Below are 21315 nucleotides of genomic sequence, written 5' to 3'. Positions count from 1 at the left end.
AGTTTGGGTATTCTAATTTGGAGTTTATAAGATGCTCAGAAAATATTTGTTGGATGGGCCAGTGGGTGAGTGGATGGATGAGTGGGTGGGTGAATGGTTGGATGGAGGGATAGATGGATGGATGGATGGGTGTGTGGATGGGTGGATGGATGGAGAGATGGATGGGTGGATGGATGGATGGATGGGTGGGTGTTGGTTGTGTGGATGAATGGATGGATGGATGGATGCAAGGGTGGGTGAGCTGATGACTGGGCAGAAGAATGAGTAGGTAGATGTGTGGATGGGTGTGTGGATGGATGGATAGGTGAATGGTTGTATGGATGGATGAGTGGTGGGTAAGTGGGCAGGTAGTTGTGTGGGTGCATGGATGGATGGATGAATGGATGGTTGGATGGGTGGTTGAGTGGCAAAGTAGGAGATTTGTAGGTGGGTGGATGGATGGAGGGATGGATGGATTGATGGCCTGAAGGATGGATGAGTAGATGGATGGGTGGATGGATGGGTGGGTGGATGGGTGGAAAAGTGGGGGATGTTTGGGTGGGTGGATGGATGGAAGGGTGGATGGGTGGTTGGGTGGAAAAGTGGGAGATGTGTGGGTGGATGGATGGAGGGATGGATGGATGGATGGGTAGATGGATGGATGGAGGGATGGATGGATGGTTGGATGGGTAGATGGATGAATTGAGGGATGGATGGGTGGATGGATGGGTAGATGGATGGATGGAGGGATGGATGGGTGGATGGATGGGTAGATGGATGGATGGAGGGATGGATGGATGGATGGATGAATTGAGGGATGGATGGGTAGATGGATGGATGGAGGGATGGATGGATGGATGGATGGGTAGATGGATGGATGGAGGGATGGATGGATGGATGGGTAGATGGATGAATTGAGGGATGGATGGGTGGATGGATGGGTAGATGGATGAATTGAGGGATGGATGGGTGGATGGATGGGTAGATGGATGGATGGAGGGATGGATGGGTGGATGGATGGGTAGATGGATGGATGGAGGGATGGATGGATGGATGGATGGGTAGATGGATGAATCGAGGGATGGATGGGTGGATGGATGGGTAGATGGATGGAGGGATGGATGGATGGTTGGATGAGTGGTTGGGTGGAAAAGTGCAGGATGTGTGGGTGGGTGGTTGGGTGGAGGGGTGAGTGAGCAGCTGGTTGGAGTCCGTGTCGGAAGCATTAACCATAACACCACCTTCCTCCAGTTGGCACCTGCAGCGTAACTAGTCCTTCTGGCCCAGCCCTCATGCTCCTTTCTGAATTAACTCTCTTTCAGGGCTCTATTGGATTTCCTGGATTTCCCGGTGCCAATGGAGAGAAGGGCGGCAGGGTAAGGGCAGCCGGGTCTGTGTGGGGCGGTTCTGCTGCCTTGGGATTTAGGGTGCAGGCTCTCAAGGTGAGGGCCTGTTTGTTTCTCACCCACTTTGCCACCCAAACTACTCACAGAGCGGCTGACCTCTAGCCCCTGGCCTTTCACACTGAGCCCCACGTGCCAGGCTGGGAGGGATGAGACGGGAAGGGGCAGCAGGAGAGAAGCTTGCCGAGAAGGGAAAACCGAGCTTCCTGCAAGCAAGGCGCGATGCACTGGTTTCTCCGGTGCTGGCGGGGAGAGCTGGGCTCTTCCCCCACCTTCTCGCATCCCTCCTGGCCCAGGGGGCCGCCCTGGGCTCTCATTCATGAGATCGTGTGACAGTGCCCTTGGGAAAATACGGTGGAGAGGGTCACGTTGGCCCCAGCGTGAGGGGACAGAGAGGCTGGTCTGTGGGTGCCCCAGGGACCCCAGTCCTCGGGAAGCCCGGCTCTTGTACGTGCTCCGACGGACTCCAGCCTGCACCTGCTCAGCTCCTGTCCTCAGCCCCCTATGGGCCCAGGGGCTGTGCCGTGCTGATGTTATTACACAGAGTCTCTGTGCACTGAGGAAAGCAGGAGGAAGATGTCCAGCCAGCCCATGGCTCTGTAAATGAATGTCTGGTGCCAAAGTCACAAGCTGGAAACCCGGCCCCCGTGCTGCACGCATCTCGACAGCATCAGTGCCGAGGAGGGCAGGGGCCGCAGAGGGAAAAGGGAGCCATCTGCAGAGTAAGGGAGGGTCCCGGCTGTCCCTCCTGTTTGGAGACCCCGGCGTCAGCCTGGCAGCCCTCTGTAGGGTCTCATCAGTGAAGCCCAGAGGTCCCGGATGTGCTGCGGCCCCAAACCGAGTGGCGGCCTCTGTGCAAAGCAAAACTAATGCCATTCCCCTCCACCTCCACTTGGCTCACTGCGCTGGCTACGGCCGGGGGTGGTGCTGGCCGTGCAGCCAAGCTTGGCTGGAAACCGCGTTCTCTGTCCAGCCCAGGAACCAGCCCAGATGAGCCGCCCACCACCTTCCAGGTGTGTGTCCTGGACCCTCAAGCAGCTGGCTCTCGTGGGATGGGGCTCTCCAGGGTCCTGCCCCGCTCAGGGGACGTGGCTCGGATGAACGACCCCCCGGAGCCCTGTTCTAGAGACATGCAGATCTCTAGAAAATTCTAATGAAGCGTGATTTTCCTTGTCACCTTGGGTTTTAAGGTATTTGGCCTGTCCGGTCCACCCAGATGCTCTAGCTTTGGTATATGTGTATACATATGCATATGCTCACATATATTCCAATGCTAGAAAGTTCTTCCTTCCAGAGGCAGCCTGTTTCCTGTCTTTCAGAGAAAGGTTGTTTTCATGAATATTCATGGGGTCCATTGGTGCAAAGCAGTACAGGGCCGTGGGGGCTTCAGAAATTCTAGGGTGACAAAGACCCGCCGCCCCTCTGGGCTGGGGACTGCAGAACCTCTCACAGCGGCCTGCGGTGGGGCTGTCCCGGAGAGCACAGGGGACCCACACTCAGCATGTGGCTGCTGGCTGGACCACAGAACCCTTTCCCGGACAGGGTCCCAGTCTCTCCTGTCGGGAGCCTCTGGAGCAGCCGGAGCCTGCTCGCCTCTCCGTGCCCCTGACCGTCTGCCCCTTGCAGCGCCTCAGCCTCCCCACCTCCGAGGCCCTGGGAACCCCAGGAAGAAAGGACCACAGCACTGTCTATAATGGGGCAGGGTCTGGGGTGACCTGCCTGCGTGTGTCGAGGGACCCCCACAGTGCCCAGTGCAGAGACCGAGGACACTGCCCCCAGCTGGCGCCGGCTCCCCTATGTCCCTTTCCCCACACAGCGGTGGGAGGGGGGTGGGTGCTGCCTGCACATGCGGGGAGAGGAACCCTGAAATCAGGAGGCTCTAAGCTTGCAGCACATCTGCCCATCTGCCCCGGGGAGGGGAGGAAGTGTCTGTTGCACCTTCACTCTCCCGGGGGGTAAACGCAGCCCGCAGGGAGGGAAGGAGAGGGCTTTGGGTCTCCAGATCCCTGCAGAGCTCTCTGGAGCTGCTGGCCCAAGGCTGGTGACAAATGTCCTCACAGTGCCCTTTGGTTGGCGTTCCTGGGACTCTGAGCAATCCAGAGGGGCTTTTCTCCCGACACGTCTGACCATCCCACATCGTGCCCTGACGGTTTCCAGTGACCCCACGACAATGCTGACCCCTGCTGTCTCACACGACCCTTTTCAAACTGAGTTATGGGGTTGTTCGCTGAATCATATCACTGCATTCATTCATACATTCATTCATTCATGTGGAAACAAACCATTTATGGATCTACTCTGCTCCTCCAAGCCAGGTGGAGCTCACCTTCTAGAAGCAGGGACGGTGAGCAGATCAAGAAGTCAAACTGACAGTGTATCAGCCAGTGGTTTATGCTGTGATGAAAAGGAAAGCAGGAGCAGAGGAGGGGCCTCAGGGTGGGGAGGAAGCGTGCCCAGGGATGGCCACAGGGACGAGGTGGCAGAGAGCTGAGGGGGCTGGGGGTGAGGCTGTGGGCACTGCAGGGTGGCCTGGGAGGCAAGGGGCAGAGGTAACAGGCCAGATCCTGACCACCATGTGGCCCCCCTGGGGACCCTTGCTTCTGCTCTGAGGGAGGAGAGGGGTGTTGGGAAATGTCTGAGCGAGGAGACCACTGTGTTGAGACAAGCCATAAGCAGGGGGAACCAAAAGCAGGGTGGCTGTGGCGATGGGGTCCCAGCTTGGTGTTTTGTGGTTGAGTGCACGGGATTGAAAGCTGATCCTCTGAAGCACGGTGAAGTCTTGTCTCTTGGGTGAGGCTTTGACCACATGTAAAAAGTCATCATCAGATGGAAATTATTGACTTTTGGAGGGAACAACAGAGAAGGGATAAGAGAATGACAAGAAGAAACAGAAGTTTCACGCCCACGGCCAGTGCCGAACGCACGTGTCCAGTTGCTCCTGCTCGACTGACCCCAGGGGGGCCCCACGGGGCTAGGGGTTGAAGATGGAGGGGATGGAGAGAGACGCTGCCCAGCCAGGCCTCCTGGTCTGCACCGAGTGACTTGCGTGTCCAGGTCCCCGTGGCACCTTCTTCAGAGCGATGGACAAAGGCTGGAGGTGAATCACAAGCTCGGGCCCAGCCGAGACTTTTCAAGGCCCCTCACAGGTGCCTGGTGCCCCAAACTACCCATCAAGCTCATCTCAGCCGCTCTTCTAGTCAGGGCAGGAGGACGTCTGGGCTGGTTCAAGGAAATTGCATCCACGGTTGCTTTGTGCTTGTGGTGCAAGTCCCAACACGGACTTTGGGTGAGAACGCGAGGGCATCCACTTTCTTCTGCGCTCACGCTGCTGTGGGTTAACACGTCGGGAGATGGAGCCCCCGGCTGTCTTCGTCTTCCCCCGTGAGAATTACTCACAGTCTCCTGTTTAGGAAACCGGGTGTCGTTCTCACCCGCATAAACCTTCTGTTGAGTCACTGCTGCAGAAAGTGATTTAAAACACGGGGGCGATTTTCTTGACAGTGTTATTGTTCTACACCAAGTTTGGGGAACCACAAAGAAAGTGGGTACCTCTGGGTCCTTTGAGTCGGGCTGGGCCAGGCTGCCCCTTGCTGAGGGCCATACCCTCTTGCACCCGGAATTGCACATTCAGTTCTGAACCCGCAGTGAACCAAAGTGGCCCCCCAAGTTCTGTTGCCGTGGGGTGTCCTCGTTCTGCTTCCTGGCTGTGTGAGTCGCAGTAACTGGGGTTCAGCTTTGAGGCCGTCTGTTCATTTAAACAGCGAATGCTCAGGAAGCAACCGGGCGGCAGAGCACGGCCGAGGCCTGTCACCACGTCAGGGTCAGTTCTCCATCCCAGGCAGTGGGTCCACAGTGGGGTTTGGGCCAGGCAGTGATGGGGGTGAGTTTCAAAAGTAGCTCTGGTCCCAGCCTGGGGGACGGGTGGAAGAGGCAGGGGGAGGTGGACGGAGAGCCAGCTGGGGGTTTGGGCTCCTCCAGAGAGGTCTCTTTTTGGATACTCTGGCCAGATGGATGCTTCTGGATGCTGGGATGATAGGTTTAACCGATGATGTGACTGTCTCCACCTCCCTAACTGGGCCACTCAGATCAACAGGAATTTCTTGTCTCCTGATTCTGGAGACCAGAGTCTGAATCGAGGTGTCAGCAGGGCTGCACTCCTCTGACCCCTGAACTCTGAACCCTGTTGGGTTCCGGGTGGTGGCCGGCAGCCCGTGGCATTGCTGGGCTTTTGCATAACTGAACCTCTGTGCTGTCTCATGGCTGTTGGCCCTCTGGCTGGCTGGGTGTGTGTCCCCCCTCGTGTAGGGCCCCCAGTTCCATAGACGTGGACACACCCGGATCCAGTTTGGCCCCATCTTGACGGGTGTACCTACAGAGACCCTGTTTCCAGATGGGATCTCGTTCACAGGACCAGGGTTTGAACGTGACTTTTGGGGAAACACAGTTCACCCCGTAACACTGCTGATGCTAGCTCGCAGGTGGTAGCTTGGTTCTGGGAACTGTCACCTGCTGGTTAGACCTGGAAAGCAGACGAAGGTGAGCAGTTTTCCTCAAAGTCCTGCAGAAGGCTGGCTCTGGCCGAAGGAGGAGACACAGTCAGGAGCCAAGGGCTGGATGTCAGTGGCTGTGCCCTGGGCCAGGGCCAGGCCTCGGGGGATCCTGGGTTGGGAAGGGCTAACCCTGAAACAGCTGCCAGGAATCTGGAGGCTTCTCCTACCTGTGCATTTGGCTTCTCGGCCGGAGCAGAGAGAATCGGCAAGGCCATTTCTGAGGGTGCCTCTGCCTTGACAGGAGGGCAAGGTGCTCACTCGCAGTTCTTCAAGGTCACAGACTTCGGATTGGGGGGAACATTCTGTTCAAAAGCCTCAGTCACCCCAAAACTCCTTGGTTTCAGTTACTTGATCAAGAAAACTGACCCACAGGAGGCCTCCTCTGTGGCCGAGACTCTTACTTTGCTTCCCTCCAAGGCCTTGGAGCTGTGCCTGGTTCCTTTATCACCAAAAGGCGTCCGTGCTGCACGGTGAGCACTCGGGTGCCACGGGTGGAACTTGTTTGGTGGGGGGTTGTGGTTTCACACCCAAAGCTGTGGCCAGTCCGCACCTGCAGTCTTGACCCGGGTGAAGCAGATGGTCCATTAATTTACGTATGCAAATATTTATTCGAAGCTAAAGGCTCCTGCCATATAGTTAAAGAACTGGAAGCAGAGGGCATTACTAAAAAACACCCCAATCAGCTCATCATTATAAATGGTTTTATTAAATTCTCTTTAAAATGGGAGCTGCTAGAAGCAGTTTTGGATCTGGCAGCAAATGAATGAATGGTGGTGAGAGGAAGCTTATCATGGTGCCCTCAAACAATGTGACTCTATCTTGCGCTTTATCATTGGAAACTGGAACAAAATCCAGGAAAACGGATCGAGAAGGTTTGGAGGTACGGGACCCACATTCAGCTCGTTGCCTCCACGTGCGGTAGGAAAACTGTATTTTCCAGCTGTTATGTCTTTGCTTCAGAAAAACAAAAATGTATTGCAGTTTTTTTCCTGTGGTTTGGAAAATGCAAACCAACAACAACAGAAAAGGAGAAAAGGAAGTCTAAATTCTATTAGAAGAGAAGGAAATGACTCTTGGATATACGACATATATTAAATTGCAAGCTCACTTGTCCGCAGAGGATGTTGAAAATTTAATGGCTAATATGCTTAACTGCAGCACAAATAAATTATGTATGAAAGGGTTCACTTTCTTCTCATCCTTACAATAATGATTGCCCCCGTGCTGAGAAGAGAGAGGGATGGTGGGGTGGGGGTGTAGCGGCTTTGAAGAAAGAAAACCAGATGATAGTAAACCACACTCCGTCAGCTGGCAGGAGAAGATTGGATTTCAGCAGCACTTGTGCAGGAACCCTAAGCTCTGTGTATTGAGGGTGCAGTGAATTTTCTGATGAACCTGCCTTAAACCTCGGTAAGGCAATGGGCGGTGGGAGGAGGCAGCCCCCCGTCAGCCCAGGAGACGGTGCCAGCCAGGCCAGAACCTGCGTTTCGGGAGTGACTGACCGACCCCCTCTTCTCTGCTTCTAGGGGACGCCTGGAAAGCCCGGACCACGAGGGCAGCGAGGCCCCACGGTAACTGAACTTCGGGCCCGAGGGCCATATCGCAGAAACGGTGTTTGAAGCACCTGGCCCCGTGGGCGGGGGAGGTGGTCTCCATGGGTCTGGAGACTTCGAGGCTGACCTTCCTTCTGTCTTGTCTGCCCAGGGCCCGCGGGGTGAAAGAGGCCCACGGGGCATCACTGGGAAGCCGGGTCCCAAGGTAGGTTTCCGGACCCCTCTGTGGCGGCTGGCGCGAAGGGGGGCATCACCGAGTCAGAGCTGCAGTGAGACCGAGACACCGAGCACCTGGGGTGACCCCACGGTCTTTTACCCTTAAGAAAAAAAAAGAAGGGAGTTGTTGGGGTGTTTGAGAAGCAGCCCCTCCCCTCCTCGAGTAGCTGAGGGTGTCGCTTTCGGACGTGGCTCCATCCAGGACAGTGGTATGGGGAGGCCCCTCCGTGGCCCTGGGAGGCCAGGCCTTGCCGAGCTTTGGGAAAATCCCCCTCATGCCCAGGAAGTCGCCCCGTTCTGGTGGGGAGGCCTTATTTCTTTTTTGGAAAGGGGTTTGAGAGCTGCAGAGATCTCTGTCAGACAGCACCTCAAGGATGTTCCTTCTGTCACGGGTGAGAACCCGAGCCCGCCTCACACACACACTTCCTTTTGAGAATGTGGAAGCCGAGGCCGCGGATGGCGAATCCAGAAGCACAAACCTCGGCCAGCGGGGCTCTCTGGGTCTGCCTGGATGTAATTCTAACTACATTCCCGCTCACGGGAAGGACCTTCTGCTTGGCTGAGGGAGAGGATGGGCCCGTCCTCTCAGCCAAGCAGAATGTTCCCGGTGGCATCGGGCTTCCCCCCATCAGCTCACCCACCGAGAACCCATAGCTTTACGGAACAGCCGTTGTCTCGGGTCAGGGCGGGCGTTACAACAGATGCCCACGTTCTGTCTTCTCGTGAGTTTGTGATGTATTTCCTGGCCAGAGGGCCACATTTATCCTGCACTGGGAGGCTCTGCTCCCAGAAGTGCCTCACCCTGTTGCCCTCAGTTCATTGTCAGATTGCCATGGGAAGACGGAGGAGGCGGGCACTCTTTGGGGGCCACTGATCAGTGCTCTCTGCCCCTGACCGAGAATCAGGGCAATCTCCGGAAGCTGCACGCGTGTGGGGTTCCACGCTGAAATTTTTTTTTTTTTTTTTTGGTCACATACAAATGATCGTTATTTATTTCTAAAGAGTCTTTAGTGTTAACATATCCGGTAACTTGCTTCAAAAATGCCTCCACATGTACTTATTTTTTTATATGCTTTTTACATTTTGTTATCTTTAGAGGTAGAAAGAAATAAGAGCTGTGTTGTTATACCATAGAATAAGCTCACTGTGGTTTTTCATCTGATTGGATAAACTTAACAATTATTTTCCATGAAACTACAGTTCACATAGACAAATTTCAGTTTACCCCAAGGTAAGAATTTGCTTCCAACTTCCATGCTTGATCTAATGTATATTTCTAGTAATATGTCTTGAAGCTTATATTTTTAGATTGGTCTACCATAGATATGGAGTATGCATATCCAATATTGATATAAAACCTTCTAATTTTTACAACTTCTTAATTTGAAACAATCTTTCACTGAGAGAAAAGCTGAAAGAACTTCAAGAATATCTTGAATAATTAATACGAGTTTACCAGACGCTCTTACATAACCACAATTCAATCATCAAAATCAAAAAATGAATGCTGATGTATTACTACCATCCATCAGAATTTCAGATTCCTTTCAAATTTAAATAACTCTGTTTATAATGTCTTCTGTAGAAAAAGTGCTATATTAGTCAGGGTTCTACAGAGAAACAAAACCATTCTGAAGTATGTATGTCCTGTTAAGAGATTTAATTTAAGGAATTTGCTCACATGATTGTAGGCACTCACAAGTCTAAAATTTATAGGGCAGGCAGGAAGCCTGAAAATTCCAGTAAAGTATTAATGTTGAAGCCTTGAGACTGAAATCCATAGGGAAGGCCAGTAGAGTGGAATCTCAAAGATCTCAGAGAGGGGTAGATAGCATATTTTGGAGCCATCAGGTTTTTTGTTTGTTTGTTTGTTTGCTTGTTAAGTCTACAACTGATCAAATGAAGCCCACCCACATTGCTTAGGGTAAATCGCCTCTACTTAAAAATCAGCTGATTTAGATGCTAATCACTTCTACAAAATACCACCACAGTAACACCTAGGACAGTGTTTGCACCAACCAAGTTGATAAATATCATTAACCATCCCAAGTATCCTGCCCAGCATCTTTTTTTTTTTTTCTTTTTTTTTTTAATTAAATTCAGTTTTATTGAAATACATTCACACACCATACAATCATCCATGGTATACAATCCACTGTCCACAGTATGATAACATAGTTATGTGTTCATCACCACAATCTATCTCTGAACATTTTCCTTACATCAGAAAGAACCAGAACAAGAATAAAAAATAAAAGTGGAAAAAGAACACCCAAATGATCCCCCCCATCCCACCCCATTTGTCCTTTAGTTTTTATCCCCATTTTTCTACTCATCCATACACTAGATAAAGGGGGTGTGATCCGCAAGGTCTTCACAATCACACTGTCACTCCTTGTAATCTACATTATTATATAATCATCTTTAGGAGTCCAGACTGCTGGGTTGGAGTTTGGTAGTTTCAGGTATTTACTTCTAGCTATTCCAATACATTGAAACCTAAGCTGTGTTATCTATATAGTGCATAAGAATGTCCACCAGAGTGACCTCTGGACTCCGTTTGAAATCTCTCAGCCACTGAAACTATTTCATCTCATTTTGCATCGCCCTTTTGGTCAAGAAGATACTCTCAGTCCCATGATGTCGGGTCCACATTCATCCCTGGGAGTCATATTCTGCATTGCCAGGGAGATTTACAGCCCTGGGAGTTCCACACTGAAATTTTGACGCTGTCGTGGGCCAGTCTTTTTATCAGAAAGTCACTGGCATGATCTTTTCTCTCTTTCTCCCAAGGGCAACTCTGGAGGTGATGGCCCGGCCGGCCCTCCAGGTGAACGGGTGAGCGTCTCAAGCAGAGGGCCCCCTGATGTCAGGGTCTCCCGGGGTGGGCTGGGGAGGCGGGGCTGTGGCTTTGGCCGTGCTGAAGAGAAAGTGGTTGCCTAAAGATCCAAAGGAAGGGCCAGTCGTCCTCTGCTCTGGGAGGACCTCTTGCCCTCAGGGCTCTGGAGGAGGCTGTAACGATAGGAAGCTGGGTCCTCGTCCCCGGGGACTGTGACCCGGCCTCCTTGGCCTCCCTGGGAGGGGGGAGTGGAACCCGGTGGATACAGGCCTGTGGGAGCAGGAAGAGCAGGGCCCGCACCCGAGGGCCAGTGCCTCCGCGTCCTCAGCAGTGGGCAGCGGCTGGGAGAGGACCCCCTCGTCAACCTGGCCCTGCTCTGTTCCCAGGGACCCAACGGACCTCAAGGACCCACGGGATTCCCTGGACCCAAAGGCCCCCCTGTAAGTCGTTTTTTCTTGCCGGTTGGTTCGGCTCCTGTGATCTCAGTTTTTCCGAGACTTGTCTTTCTGGGAGCTCCATGGGCCGTGGGAGGAAGGGGGCTCAGCGCGGCGTTCTGGGTGGTCGCGGAGGAGGGACACAGCCTGGGCTGAGGGTGCCGGGGGGCGGCGCCCTGCGGTGGGGAGGGCCCCCTTGGGGAAGCATGGTCCCTTTGTCATTTTGACTGTCATGATTTCCTAGGAGGGTCTGATATATGGCTGTTTCTCCTACTACCCCGCCAAAAAGAAAAGCTGCCTAACCATGGGTGTCGCCTAGTGGGGCAAAATGGGAAGGAGTTTGACATCTGAATTAGGCAGATTTGGGTTCAGATCCTCACTGTGCAGCCTCCTGGCTGGATCTTGGGGAGTTGAATTAATTATCTGCCTTTGAGTTTCCTCCTGGGAGAGGAGGAAGACAACACAGTGTACCTCTGAGGGCTGAAGGAGATGGTGCAGGGAGGGGCGGAGCTAAAGGAGATGGAGAGGGGTGGGACTAATGGGGAGGGGCGGGGCTAATGGAGATGGTGAGGAGGGTGGGGCTGAAAGAAACATGTGGGTGGGGCTAAAGATGTAGAGGCCGGGCTAAAGGGGAGGGAAGGGGTTAATAGAGATGGTGAGGAGGGTGGGGCTGAAGTGGAGGGAGGGGCTAATGGACATGGTGAGGAGGGTGAGGCTAAAGGAAATGTGGGTGGGGCTGAAGGGGAGGGGAGGGGCTAATAGAGATGGTGAGGAGGGTGGGGCTAAAGGAAACATGGGTGGAGCTAAAGGAGATGGAGAGGGGGTGGGGCTGAAGGGGAGGGGAGGGGCTAATGGAGATGGTGAGGAGGATGGGGCTAAAGGAAACAGGTAGGTGGGGCTAAAGGAGATGGAGAGGGGGTGGGGCTGAAGGGGAGGGGAGGGGCTGAAGGAGATGGTGCAGAGAGGAGGCGGGGCTAAAGGAGACCTGCCCCGTGGAGGTGGGGCCATGCCCTGCAGGTGGGGGGGCTCCGAGGTGGCACTGAGTTTTAGCTCCAGCGTGGAGCCCCGTGGGGGCGGCCTTTGACGTGAAACGGTAAACCCTGTTGCCTAGGTGGCATTAGGTCCTGAAGGTGTGTCCTTCTCGGAACTGAATGAAACATGTCTCCTTTCTTCAGGGTCCCCCAGGCAAGGATGGGCTCCCAGGACACCCTGGACAGAGAGGCGAGACTGTGAGTGCCTGGAGTGGGCTGGGGAGCTGGCCTGCGTCTCCCCACCGCTTCTCCCACTGCCCGGCTGGCACAGACCAGGAGACTCCTCCTGGCGAAGGCTCCAGAGGACCAGGCCGTTCTCTGTTGAGTTGGGGTCAGGCCTGGCGTGCGAGAACAGCCTGCAGCTCTTAGCTAGTTTGGTCAAAGTCATGTTCAAACTCATCAAGACTCAAAACAAAATGTCACCAACATACTGTGACCTTTTCTCTCCAGCCTTGTTTTTTAATTTTTCCTCCAGAATATTTAAGAGTGCAACCTAGCTTGAACGACGTGTATTTTGATTGTAAAAGTAGCTGGAAAGGTTCTACATGTTCAGCTATGTCCTTCAGCCACTCCTGGTTGAAAAATTTCAAGAAAGAGGGAGCTAGGCCTTTCACCAACCCCCCACCATGTTTCTCCAGGTGGTTGTGGCTGTGGGTGATGGTGGGGACCTCAACATCGCCTTTTAGAGTAAAGGAGACAGGTGATCATCATGTGGGAATTTGGCCTCTCTTTGGTGCTCAGCTTTGCTCATGGTTGGTGTCTTTAGAATCAATGTTCATGACCAACCTTGCCCTGACCTTTAGAAATGTATATTTCAGCCACGTCTTCTAAACTTTAGAGATGCCAGCATTTTCCAGTTGGGGAAAATACATTTATCCGATTCATCCGGGATTTGGTCTAGCTTCACACCACGTTCACAGAGGCATGCCCCGGGAGGTGCGGGCACACCTGAGATCTTTGGCTCCAAACAGTGGGGACGCACCCCTTTTCTGTGTGCCCACCTTGTCCAGTTCCTTATCCAGTTCCTTGAGGTGTGTTGAGTCTTTGAAAGACTCTCAAGGTAAACGCAGGGACCCTCAGGAGACAGGTTTTTAAATGCCAGGCTTAATATATTCTTGGTGCCTACTTTAAAAAAATCCTTTTTGTGTCACTTTGGTTCGTGGCAATACACCGTTTTAATCATTTTTCTGTGATGTTTGGCTGCATGGTGTCTGGCAAATGGAGATTACTTTGCTCCTTTGTTTATAGAGAAAAATGTAAACACTTCTGAGCTTTGCATATTTTTCTCTTAACGCCTTTCCAAGGAGACAAGATAGCAGGTTCTGCATATTGTGCACTTTTTTTTTCCTCTGACTTATGGAAAGCGGCTGGTAAAATAATTCGGCTGCTTGTCTTTGTTCGGGGAGAAATATGAGCACTTTCCAGCTACCTTCCACCCAGCCCCTCACTCCCTGCTGTCTTAGAGCAGGTGCTGCGGGGATTCTGCTGGACGCCCCTTCCTGAGCCCCACCTGGGACATAGCGTCTCCTTCCCAGGCCACTTGAGACCCGTTCATGGGGAAGCTGTTGCCTGGAGTGTTGACTTTGTGCTTTCTTTTGAAGATGAAAATACAAGCAATCATTATTTCTCCTGAATGTGAGCCAAAAGGCAATTTCTCAGCAAAGGGCTAAAGACAGATTCCATCCCCGACAATCCTGGGTGGTCCCCGACGCAGAGCCCCATATGGGGAGATCTTTGTCCCTGTTTGTTAGTGGTGACATTAGCAGAACCTAACTTAGGCTCCTGCCTCTCCTGGGGCACTTCTGCGCTGTCCGCTGAGTGAGAGCAGCCCGTGCCCATCCACTGCCCCTTGTCCCTGACCCTGTACACGCTGCTTGCAGAGAACACTGTTTCCAGATGACCGGTTTAGCCCATTGCTTGCGACTCAGCTGGGCCGAGAGAGGAGACGACTCCTAAAATTTGCAGAGGCTGAATCTGCTGTGGGTTTACGGGGTCCAGTATCTGGTGTGAGATCTTCATGCTTGCATGCTGGCAGTCGGGCTCAGCTCATCCTCCAATTCTAGCTGTGGTCTTAAAGCAAGAAATTCCCCTCCTAGACTCTGAGTCCCCTGCTAACAGCCCCAGGGTGAGTGGCAGCTGCACCTCGCAGCCAATGCCGTGAGTGCAGGTGGCATCTCGGCAGCTCATGCCGTGATCTGTGCTCCATGCCCAGAAACTGACCTTGTGTCTCCTTACCTTCACACTCCTCTTCAAAGGAGAGTACAGAAAACGTGGCAAAATTATCCAAAGTTAAGCCAGATTGTCACATATGCATGAGCCTGCAGAGCAAAAATGAGGTATTTTTGCCGACTTGAGTTAATAATACTTTTGAGCTGCTGGATTATGAAAGCAGCGATTCCTCGCCCTGTAATTTAAATAAACGTGGAGGAGCACACGTGTGCTGTCACCAGCCTTGCGGCACAGGCATCGCGGGAGAAAAGCAGGAAAATCCCCACAAGCTACTGATGAGAAACTGCACCGAGGCGGTTCCTGAGCCTGGTTTCCAGCAGCTGAGAAACTGCACTCAATCCATGATAAAGATGAACAGGATTTAAAACATATTTCTGAGCACAAAAACGTGGCAGTGGGAAAGCAGGCAGTGCAACTAGCTTGTCTTTCTTCTTGACCTTCATGAAGTTAATGTGGAAATAAGACGAGACAAATAGGCCCTTCGCACTTGCTGGGGTGCAAGGCTCCTAAGGATGGCGGTGGTGCTGGCGGTGGGGGTGTGGGCTGCAGTGGCCGTCTCACCTGGTCCCCGTCTCTTCACAGGGTTTCCAAGGCAAGACTGGCCCTCCAGGCCCCCCAGGTGTGGTCGGCCCTCAGGTGAGATCCAGTGTCCTGGGTTTCGTGGGTGATCTGGGATCACCCAACCACACATCAGAGAGGATCCCAGCTCGGGGTGCGGGTCTCCCGTGCTATTAGAGAATCCCAAGTCACATACGGTGCCTGCCTTCCCTAGAGGACTGGCCTCTGTTCTGTGGGAAACCTGCTGAGAGGAAGGAAGCCACAAGCTGTTGCATGTTGCACGGGGACCAGTGGTAGAACAAAGATGGCGGCTCCAGGCTCGCAGGCAGCTGGGGCTAGTCCAGGGCCGGGCCCAGGAGTTTGGCTTCTGCCCTGCGTGGAGGCCAGCTGTGTCCCTCTTTCCTTCTCATTGGTGGCAGCAGCAGCCTAATTCTCTTCCCCTCAGTCTTGTCAGGGCCCCCAGGCCTCCTACTCTGGCCGCTGGCAGGTCAACAGGAAGGGGTGTCTCAGAGCCACACTGATGGCTCAGAGCAGCAGAGCGGGAGGCAGGTGTACGGGTATCGCAGAAGCGTCACACCTAGTGCGACCTGATGTAGCAGCAAATAAGATGTTGGCCACCACGGCCACAGAACTGACCAAACTAAGCCCTTTCTCCACACCAGCAGCCTTTCTTTTGGCTGATTCGGCGATACTTCACCACACCACTTTCCGATTGTGTCCACGAGATGTATGCGCCTTGCCCTGCCCCGCTAAAGATCCCTGCATGGGGCAAGGATGGAGGCCGGGCCACAGCAGGGGGTCAGGCGCTGGGGCTGGTCGCAACATCTGCTCTATCAGTCGGTGGGGCTGGTCACCAGGATTGAGCCACTTGGCTTTCTTTTTCCTTTCCGGATTTTTGCTGGAAGGAGAAGATGTGCAAGGGAAATTGGAGGCTTGGGTGTCGTGGAACAGGCTTGGCCTCTGCAGCCAGGGCTGATCTCAGCTTTAGAAGGTTTGCTCGCTTGCATGTCCCTTGGGGGTTTGTCCTGCGACTGACTTTCTTTCCCATAGGGTCCCACAGGGGAAACTGGCCCGATGGGCGAGCGCGGCCACCCCGGGCCACCGGGTCCCCCTGGCGAGCAGGGGCTCCCGGGCCTGACAGGAAAAGAAGGGACGAAGGTGAGTTGCTCAGATCCTCCTCATTGAGGCAGATTTTTCCTGAGGAATCGTTTCACACTTAGGCTCTGTTTTACTTCTTGCTATTTTCTGAAAATGGGTAATTTCTCAAACAAATGCTCCTGGTGCCCATTCACTCCAAAAAATGTAGATTCGACTCCACTTCTGCTTGGTTTGAAGAGGGCTTGAGCTGACCTGCTGCAGGGGTGGGGACAGTACAGGTATCCAGGGTTCAAAACGGGCCACGGCCCCTCTTCTCCGGGGCTGAGTTGAGCTCTTCTCCAGCTGCTGCCCCTGAGATGGACAAGCCATCCTTCCATTCATTAGGTGTAGAAGGAATTCAGCAGGAAGTGAATTTTAAAAATTCCGCACCAGAAGACATTAAAAAATAAATTATTTTTTAAAAAAGCCTACTTTTTGGTGCCTGCTCTAAATGTGCCTCCTTTATGCACCTCAGGAAGCCTCCTCCTCTCCAGTCTGGGCACCCCAAGTTGGGCAGTCATGACTTCCTATGTATTAGCATGAAAGTAAGCAGCCCTTCCTTTTTTAGCAAGGGACATGGGAAAATATAGGCTACACAGCCTTTTATGTTACACATCCCCCTTCCCCCTGCTGTGCTCCGTGGTGCTCCAATACCCTCCAAAAGTGTGTGTGTGTGTCCCCTTGGACAAAGGATGAAAAAAGACTCAGAGTTATTCTTTATCATGAGGAGGTCACGGGCATTTGACCTGCTGACTCAGATAGAACCCTCTGGTCTCACGCTGGATGCCAAAGAAAATTCCAGAAAATGTCAGTACTTTAATGCAGGCAGGGAAGCTGTAAGACCTACAGTGGCTCATTCTTTCAGACAGTTTGGTTTCACACTTGAAATAAGCATCCTGAGCTGTGAGACCCGTTAGGGCAATGCTTCTGACAGTTTGTTTTTAACCAAAAATTCCTTTTTCTAAGCAAAGTCTTAGAAGGAGCCTCAAATACATTAAAAAAAGGTAGGCATTGGGCTGGGAAGCTCAGCTTGGGCAATTCTGCTGCCACCTGACCCTCAGCTCCCATTCAGCCCTCGGTGGTTCCCAAGGACCTGTGGGGAGGAGGTGGTCCCTGGAGCCCCGTGGGGTCCGCTCCGCGGCTGCACGTGCACAGCCAGCTGGTGAGGGACATGTCTCCCGGGAGTGAGCCTGGACTCGAGTGTGTGGAGCCTTCAGTGGGTCCTGTCAAGATTCCAAAATGCAGGCCCTGATCCAGCCCCAGCCGGGTGGCTCTTGAACCAAAAGCCCCATCCTGGCTCCTGGCGGCCCTGGTCCAAGGGCCGTTTCCTCTCCGGCTCGGCGAGATAGGTCTGCGGTCTCTGACTCTGGGGAAGGCTCACCAGTGGCTCTGTTTTCAGGGTGACCCAGGCCCTGCTGGCATCCCTGGGAAAGATGGCCCTCCGGGATTACGTGGCTTCCCCGGGGATCGAGGGCTTCCCGGCCCAGTGGTGAGTGAGGACCGGGTGGGGCGAGCGGTCAGCCAGGGCAGGGGCCTGGGGTGGGCCCTCCCCGCGGTGCCCGTGACAGCTTCCTCGTTGCCTTGCAGGGAGCTCTTGGACTGAAAGGCAGCGAGGGCCCCCCCGGCCCGCCAGGACCCGCGGTGAGTGGTGCCGACTCGGCACAGAGCCTCTTACCCCATCCTTGCCCCCCAGCCTGCTCCGTGGGTAAGATGAGGCATCCCTGTGGGCCAGGAGCTGGTGCAGGGCTGCCCTGTCCCATCGTGCGTCGGTGAAAGACCCGGAGGGGAGGACAGGGTCTGAGAAGGATGTAGAGGGTGGGTCCAGATGGCAGCCGGGACGACGGAGAGCCCAGGGGCATCTTGTACGAGGAAGCGGGGATGGCAGGAAGCCCAGCGGATTCGGGGGTGGGGGCACACGTGGGGGCCTCTGCCCAGAGCTGGTGGCTGGGGGATTCTTGCAGCCGTCTGGGAGCTCAAGGCTCCTGTTGACGTATCGATTCACCGATGCGAGGGCTGAAGAGTCGGTGTCCCCAGGCCGTCGAGTGGCTGGGAGCCACGTGAGGTGGCGCTGTCCCTCAGGCCACAGCCCACGCACCCTGCTCTTGTCGACTCTTGATAGAAATGTGAGGTCTGCTTTCCTCCTCTCTGCGCCTTCAGAATGGCCACTGGCCCCCACTCAGATGCACGATGGCGTGTGCACCCTGCCCCCCAAAACCCCACACTCCCCCAACAGGTCACAGGGCCTTTGGGAGAGATGGTGACAGGGGTGTCGGATGGAAGTAGAGACCCCCACAGTCCAACAAAGGGGCGGAGGGCCAGCGGGGCAACCTGGGACCCAGCAAGCAGTGTGAGGCCCAGGCAAACCCTCCTGCCTCTGGGCCGGGGCCTCCCCGAAACACGGCAGCGAGGAGGGGCGGGGTGGGGTGAGCACTCTGCTGGCAGGTGCCGGGCTCCTGGAAGGCAAAGGGGTCATGGAAGGCAGGCGAGGAAGGAAAACGGGTTCTCACACACCCAGGAGTGGCAGGCATGTGCTTGGAATTACGGGATGGGGTACAGATGGCAGAGCCCCAAATGCTGGGCTACAGGATGTGTGGCTGCTACACAGGGTCCCAGGGAGCCCATGCGGGCTCCAGAGTGAGCAGGCGAGTGGCCCGATCCAGGGGTGCCTTAGGAACCCATCCCATTTGTGAGCCTTTGAGACAAACCATTTTCTTGTCCCCACCCAGGGGTCTCCAGGGGAGCGAGGTCCAGCTGGAGCTGCAGGGCCCATCGGAATTCCGGGGCGACCCGGGCCCCAGGGGCCTCCAGGGCCTGCTGGAGAGAAAGGCGCCCCCGTAAGTACCGTCTCGGATTCTGGGGTGCCAGGCGGGAGCCCCCTCCCCTTCTGAAGCCAGGTCTCTGGCTGCAGTGTTCCCCCAGGTGCAGGGGTGGGTCATGGGGAGAGGCAGGGAGGGCTTTAAAGATTGGGGTCATCGTTTGAGGAAAGTGTATCTGTTCCAAGGCTTCAGGACTGGGGTGCAAGGGGAAAGGGGAGGTTCCCCAGCATTTGCCACGTTCTTTCTGTGAGTCTGCGGATTGAAGCAGGTGCAGACGGGGTGCTGCAAGCCCTCGGTCCTTGGTGGCCTTGGCCCAGTCCCAGCCCCAGGGGCCAGGTGTCGCCATGCGTGTGGGCAAACCCGGCACTTGCCAGGTTGATGTCTCCCAGGCCCCTGGCTTGTCTCTGTGAGAGAGGTGCGTGTTTGGAACAGGGTGCTCCCCTCTTGGGCAGGTGTGGAAAACAGTGACCAAGCTGGGAAGGGCTGGGAGGGATGTACCATAGAAAGAAGAGAGACTTCCTCCTGCACCCCATGATGTCCCGGTCTCTCGGTGAGCCCCAGATTTTGCAGACATTGTGAAATCTCCAGGTGTGGGAGGAGCGAGTCTTAAACCTGCTGGAAACTGGCCTCCATGGAGGAGGTGCATGGACCCCCCCATCTGCCTTCAACACTTCCTGGGAAGCAGGATGCCAGCCCCTCTTCCAAGCTTCTTTCCCTGAATAACACAGAAAACACCGTTTACTATCCTGAAGTGGTTCCTCCCAGCCCACACTTGATTTCACCCTACAGCATGTTGCAGCCTCTGCCTGTCCCTGCATTAAACAGCCGTGGGGACAGACCTGAGCTGAGCTTTCCCTTCTGAATTCAGAATGTCAGGAGGGGATCTGCATCCCAGGGGGATTGGCACCAACGTGAACGTCTCCGATGGTGTTAGGATGCGTGTGCAGGTGGATGTGTGTCAGGGAGGTACTGTTCTCCGCGTGCACTTGCTCTCGGCGGTTTGTGGGAGAAAGAACGGCCTGGTTGCTTTCCTCAGGCGAGAACTCCCCACCGGAACCACTTCGGGGACACCTGTGCTATTGAGAGACATTCAGTGTGGTATCAGGGAGATGAGAAGGCAATTTTGACGGCATCTATTCTTGTCCAGTGAGGCACCCAGGACTTTGATCCTGCTGAATTATGTCCTAGAAAACGGCTACCTGTCAAGCCACCTGTGCATAGAAAGCATACACAGAATCTGCTGGAAGCGGTTTGGTTCATGGTTGCAAGAAAGTAAATATTGAAGCAGAAGCCTAGCAAGAGTTGCACTATCCAGTTAAACGCCTGCCACGCCCCTGAATGGCTCCAGAGGAGAAAAGGTCAAGGGGACGCCAGGCATCTCCCAGAACCCTGGACCAGACAGGACTGTGGGACAGGGCAGCTCCACCAGGCCCCGGACTCAGCCTTGGCATCTCCACGGGCTGAACGAGGGCAGGAAGTCATGTCAGTCGGAAGGTCCGAGGGTAGAGAGCCTCGTGCAGGAAGGAAAGGGGAGGACATGGTAGGAACCCAGACCGCGTCTTCCTCCCCTGGGGGACGTGCACAGACCACTTTTAGACCCAGACCCCGTTGCCTGTTTTCTCTTCCATTCCCCCCTCCCCAGCACGCCCACCCCCTCCCTCTGGAACTGTTGGAAGCGAGGGATTCCTGACTCCCATGAGGAAACCCAAGCTGCTTTCAGGAGTGAGAGGGTGGCTGCAAAACTGAGCAAAGTGAAGGAGCAATTATGAGGAAAATGGATCAAAGTTACGGGGAAAGGAAAGAGAGTGTGTGTAACTGTGTGTGCTTGTGTGTACATCAAGTGTGCATGTGTTTGTGTGCATACGTGTGCTTGTGTGCATGTGACTGGGCAGCTGTGAGTGTGTGCATCCATGTGTGTGAGAATGTGTGTGAACATGCACATGTGTGCCTGTGTGTGATGCATTTGCAGAGAACTGGAGGACTAAGGGAGCTGTTGGCTGAGGCTGGAGCACTCAGACCCTCCCTTCACTGGCCTCAGTGCTCCGTGATGGCTCTGCCCACAGACTCAGGGATTTGGGGCTGGGTTTGGATCCTGGCTTCCTGCTCACCCATTGTGCCTTGCTTTCTCCCTCTGTCAGAGGGGAGCGCTTCACGGAGTGAATGCAGATAAATGCAATAATGCTTGGGAGGTGTGTGGCCCGGGGCCTGGCTGTAGGTCAGCCCTCGGTGTCCCTGTCTAAGATGCCTCACCACTGTGGGGGCTGTGCCTCCCCCAACTCCCCCACTTCCTTTCTGCGGGCGCCTCTCTGGGGCGATGAGCTGGCGGCGGGATGTTCAAAGGATGGAGCTGTGTTTGACCCGGCGTCTTTGTCCCCTGTAGGGTGAGAAAGGTCCGCAAGGCCCAGCCGGCCGGGATGGTCTCCAGGGTCCCGTGGGGCTCCCCGGCCCGGCTGGTCCCGTGGGCCCCCCTGGAGAAGATGGCGACAAGGTAAGGCGAGCGCAGAGAAGGAGACGGGTGCAGGGGCTCAGCCGACACAGGCGCCCGGGCCCACCCTGCAGCCCAGCTTTAG

General features: G+C 54.6%; 1 protein-coding gene across 4 annotated transcripts in view; it reads left to right on the top strand.

Moving 5' to 3' along the window:
• The window catches only part of COL5A1 (collagen type V alpha 1 chain), a 177832-nt gene that overhangs the window by 123489 nt on the left and 33028 nt on the right, over positions 1–21315 (top strand). For all 4 annotated transcript variants that reach the window (XR_005219102.1, XM_037851096.1, XM_037851098.1 and 1 more), the window contains exons 32-43: positions 1302–1355; positions 7459–7503; positions 7637–7690; positions 10495–10539; positions 10927–10980; positions 12150–12203; positions 14817–14870; positions 15843–15950; positions 17329–17418; positions 17517–17570; positions 18656–18763; positions 21126–21233. Coding sequence is in view for 3 of the 4 variants with exons in the window: in XM_037851096.1 (XP_037707024.1) it covers positions 1302–1355; positions 7459–7503; positions 7637–7690; positions 10495–10539; positions 10927–10980; positions 12150–12203; positions 14817–14870; positions 15843–15950; positions 17329–17418; positions 17517–17570; positions 18656–18763; positions 21126–21233 (828 nt within the window). In the remaining variant the exon portion in view is untranslated. The remainder of the gene's footprint in view (positions 1–1301; positions 1356–7458; positions 7504–7636; positions 7691–10494; positions 10540–10926; positions 10981–12149; positions 12204–14816; positions 14871–15842; positions 15951–17328; positions 17419–17516; positions 17571–18655; positions 18764–21125; positions 21234–21315) is intronic.

This window comes from Choloepus didactylus, chromosome 10, assembly GCF_015220235.1.
Source record: "Choloepus didactylus isolate mChoDid1 chromosome 10, mChoDid1.pri, whole genome shotgun sequence".
Lineage (NCBI taxonomy): Eukaryota > Metazoa > Chordata > Mammalia > Pilosa > Megalonychidae > Choloepus > Choloepus didactylus.
The sequence above is the reverse complement of the archived record's forward strand: the minus strand, read 5'-3'. Positions and strand labels throughout refer to the sequence as shown.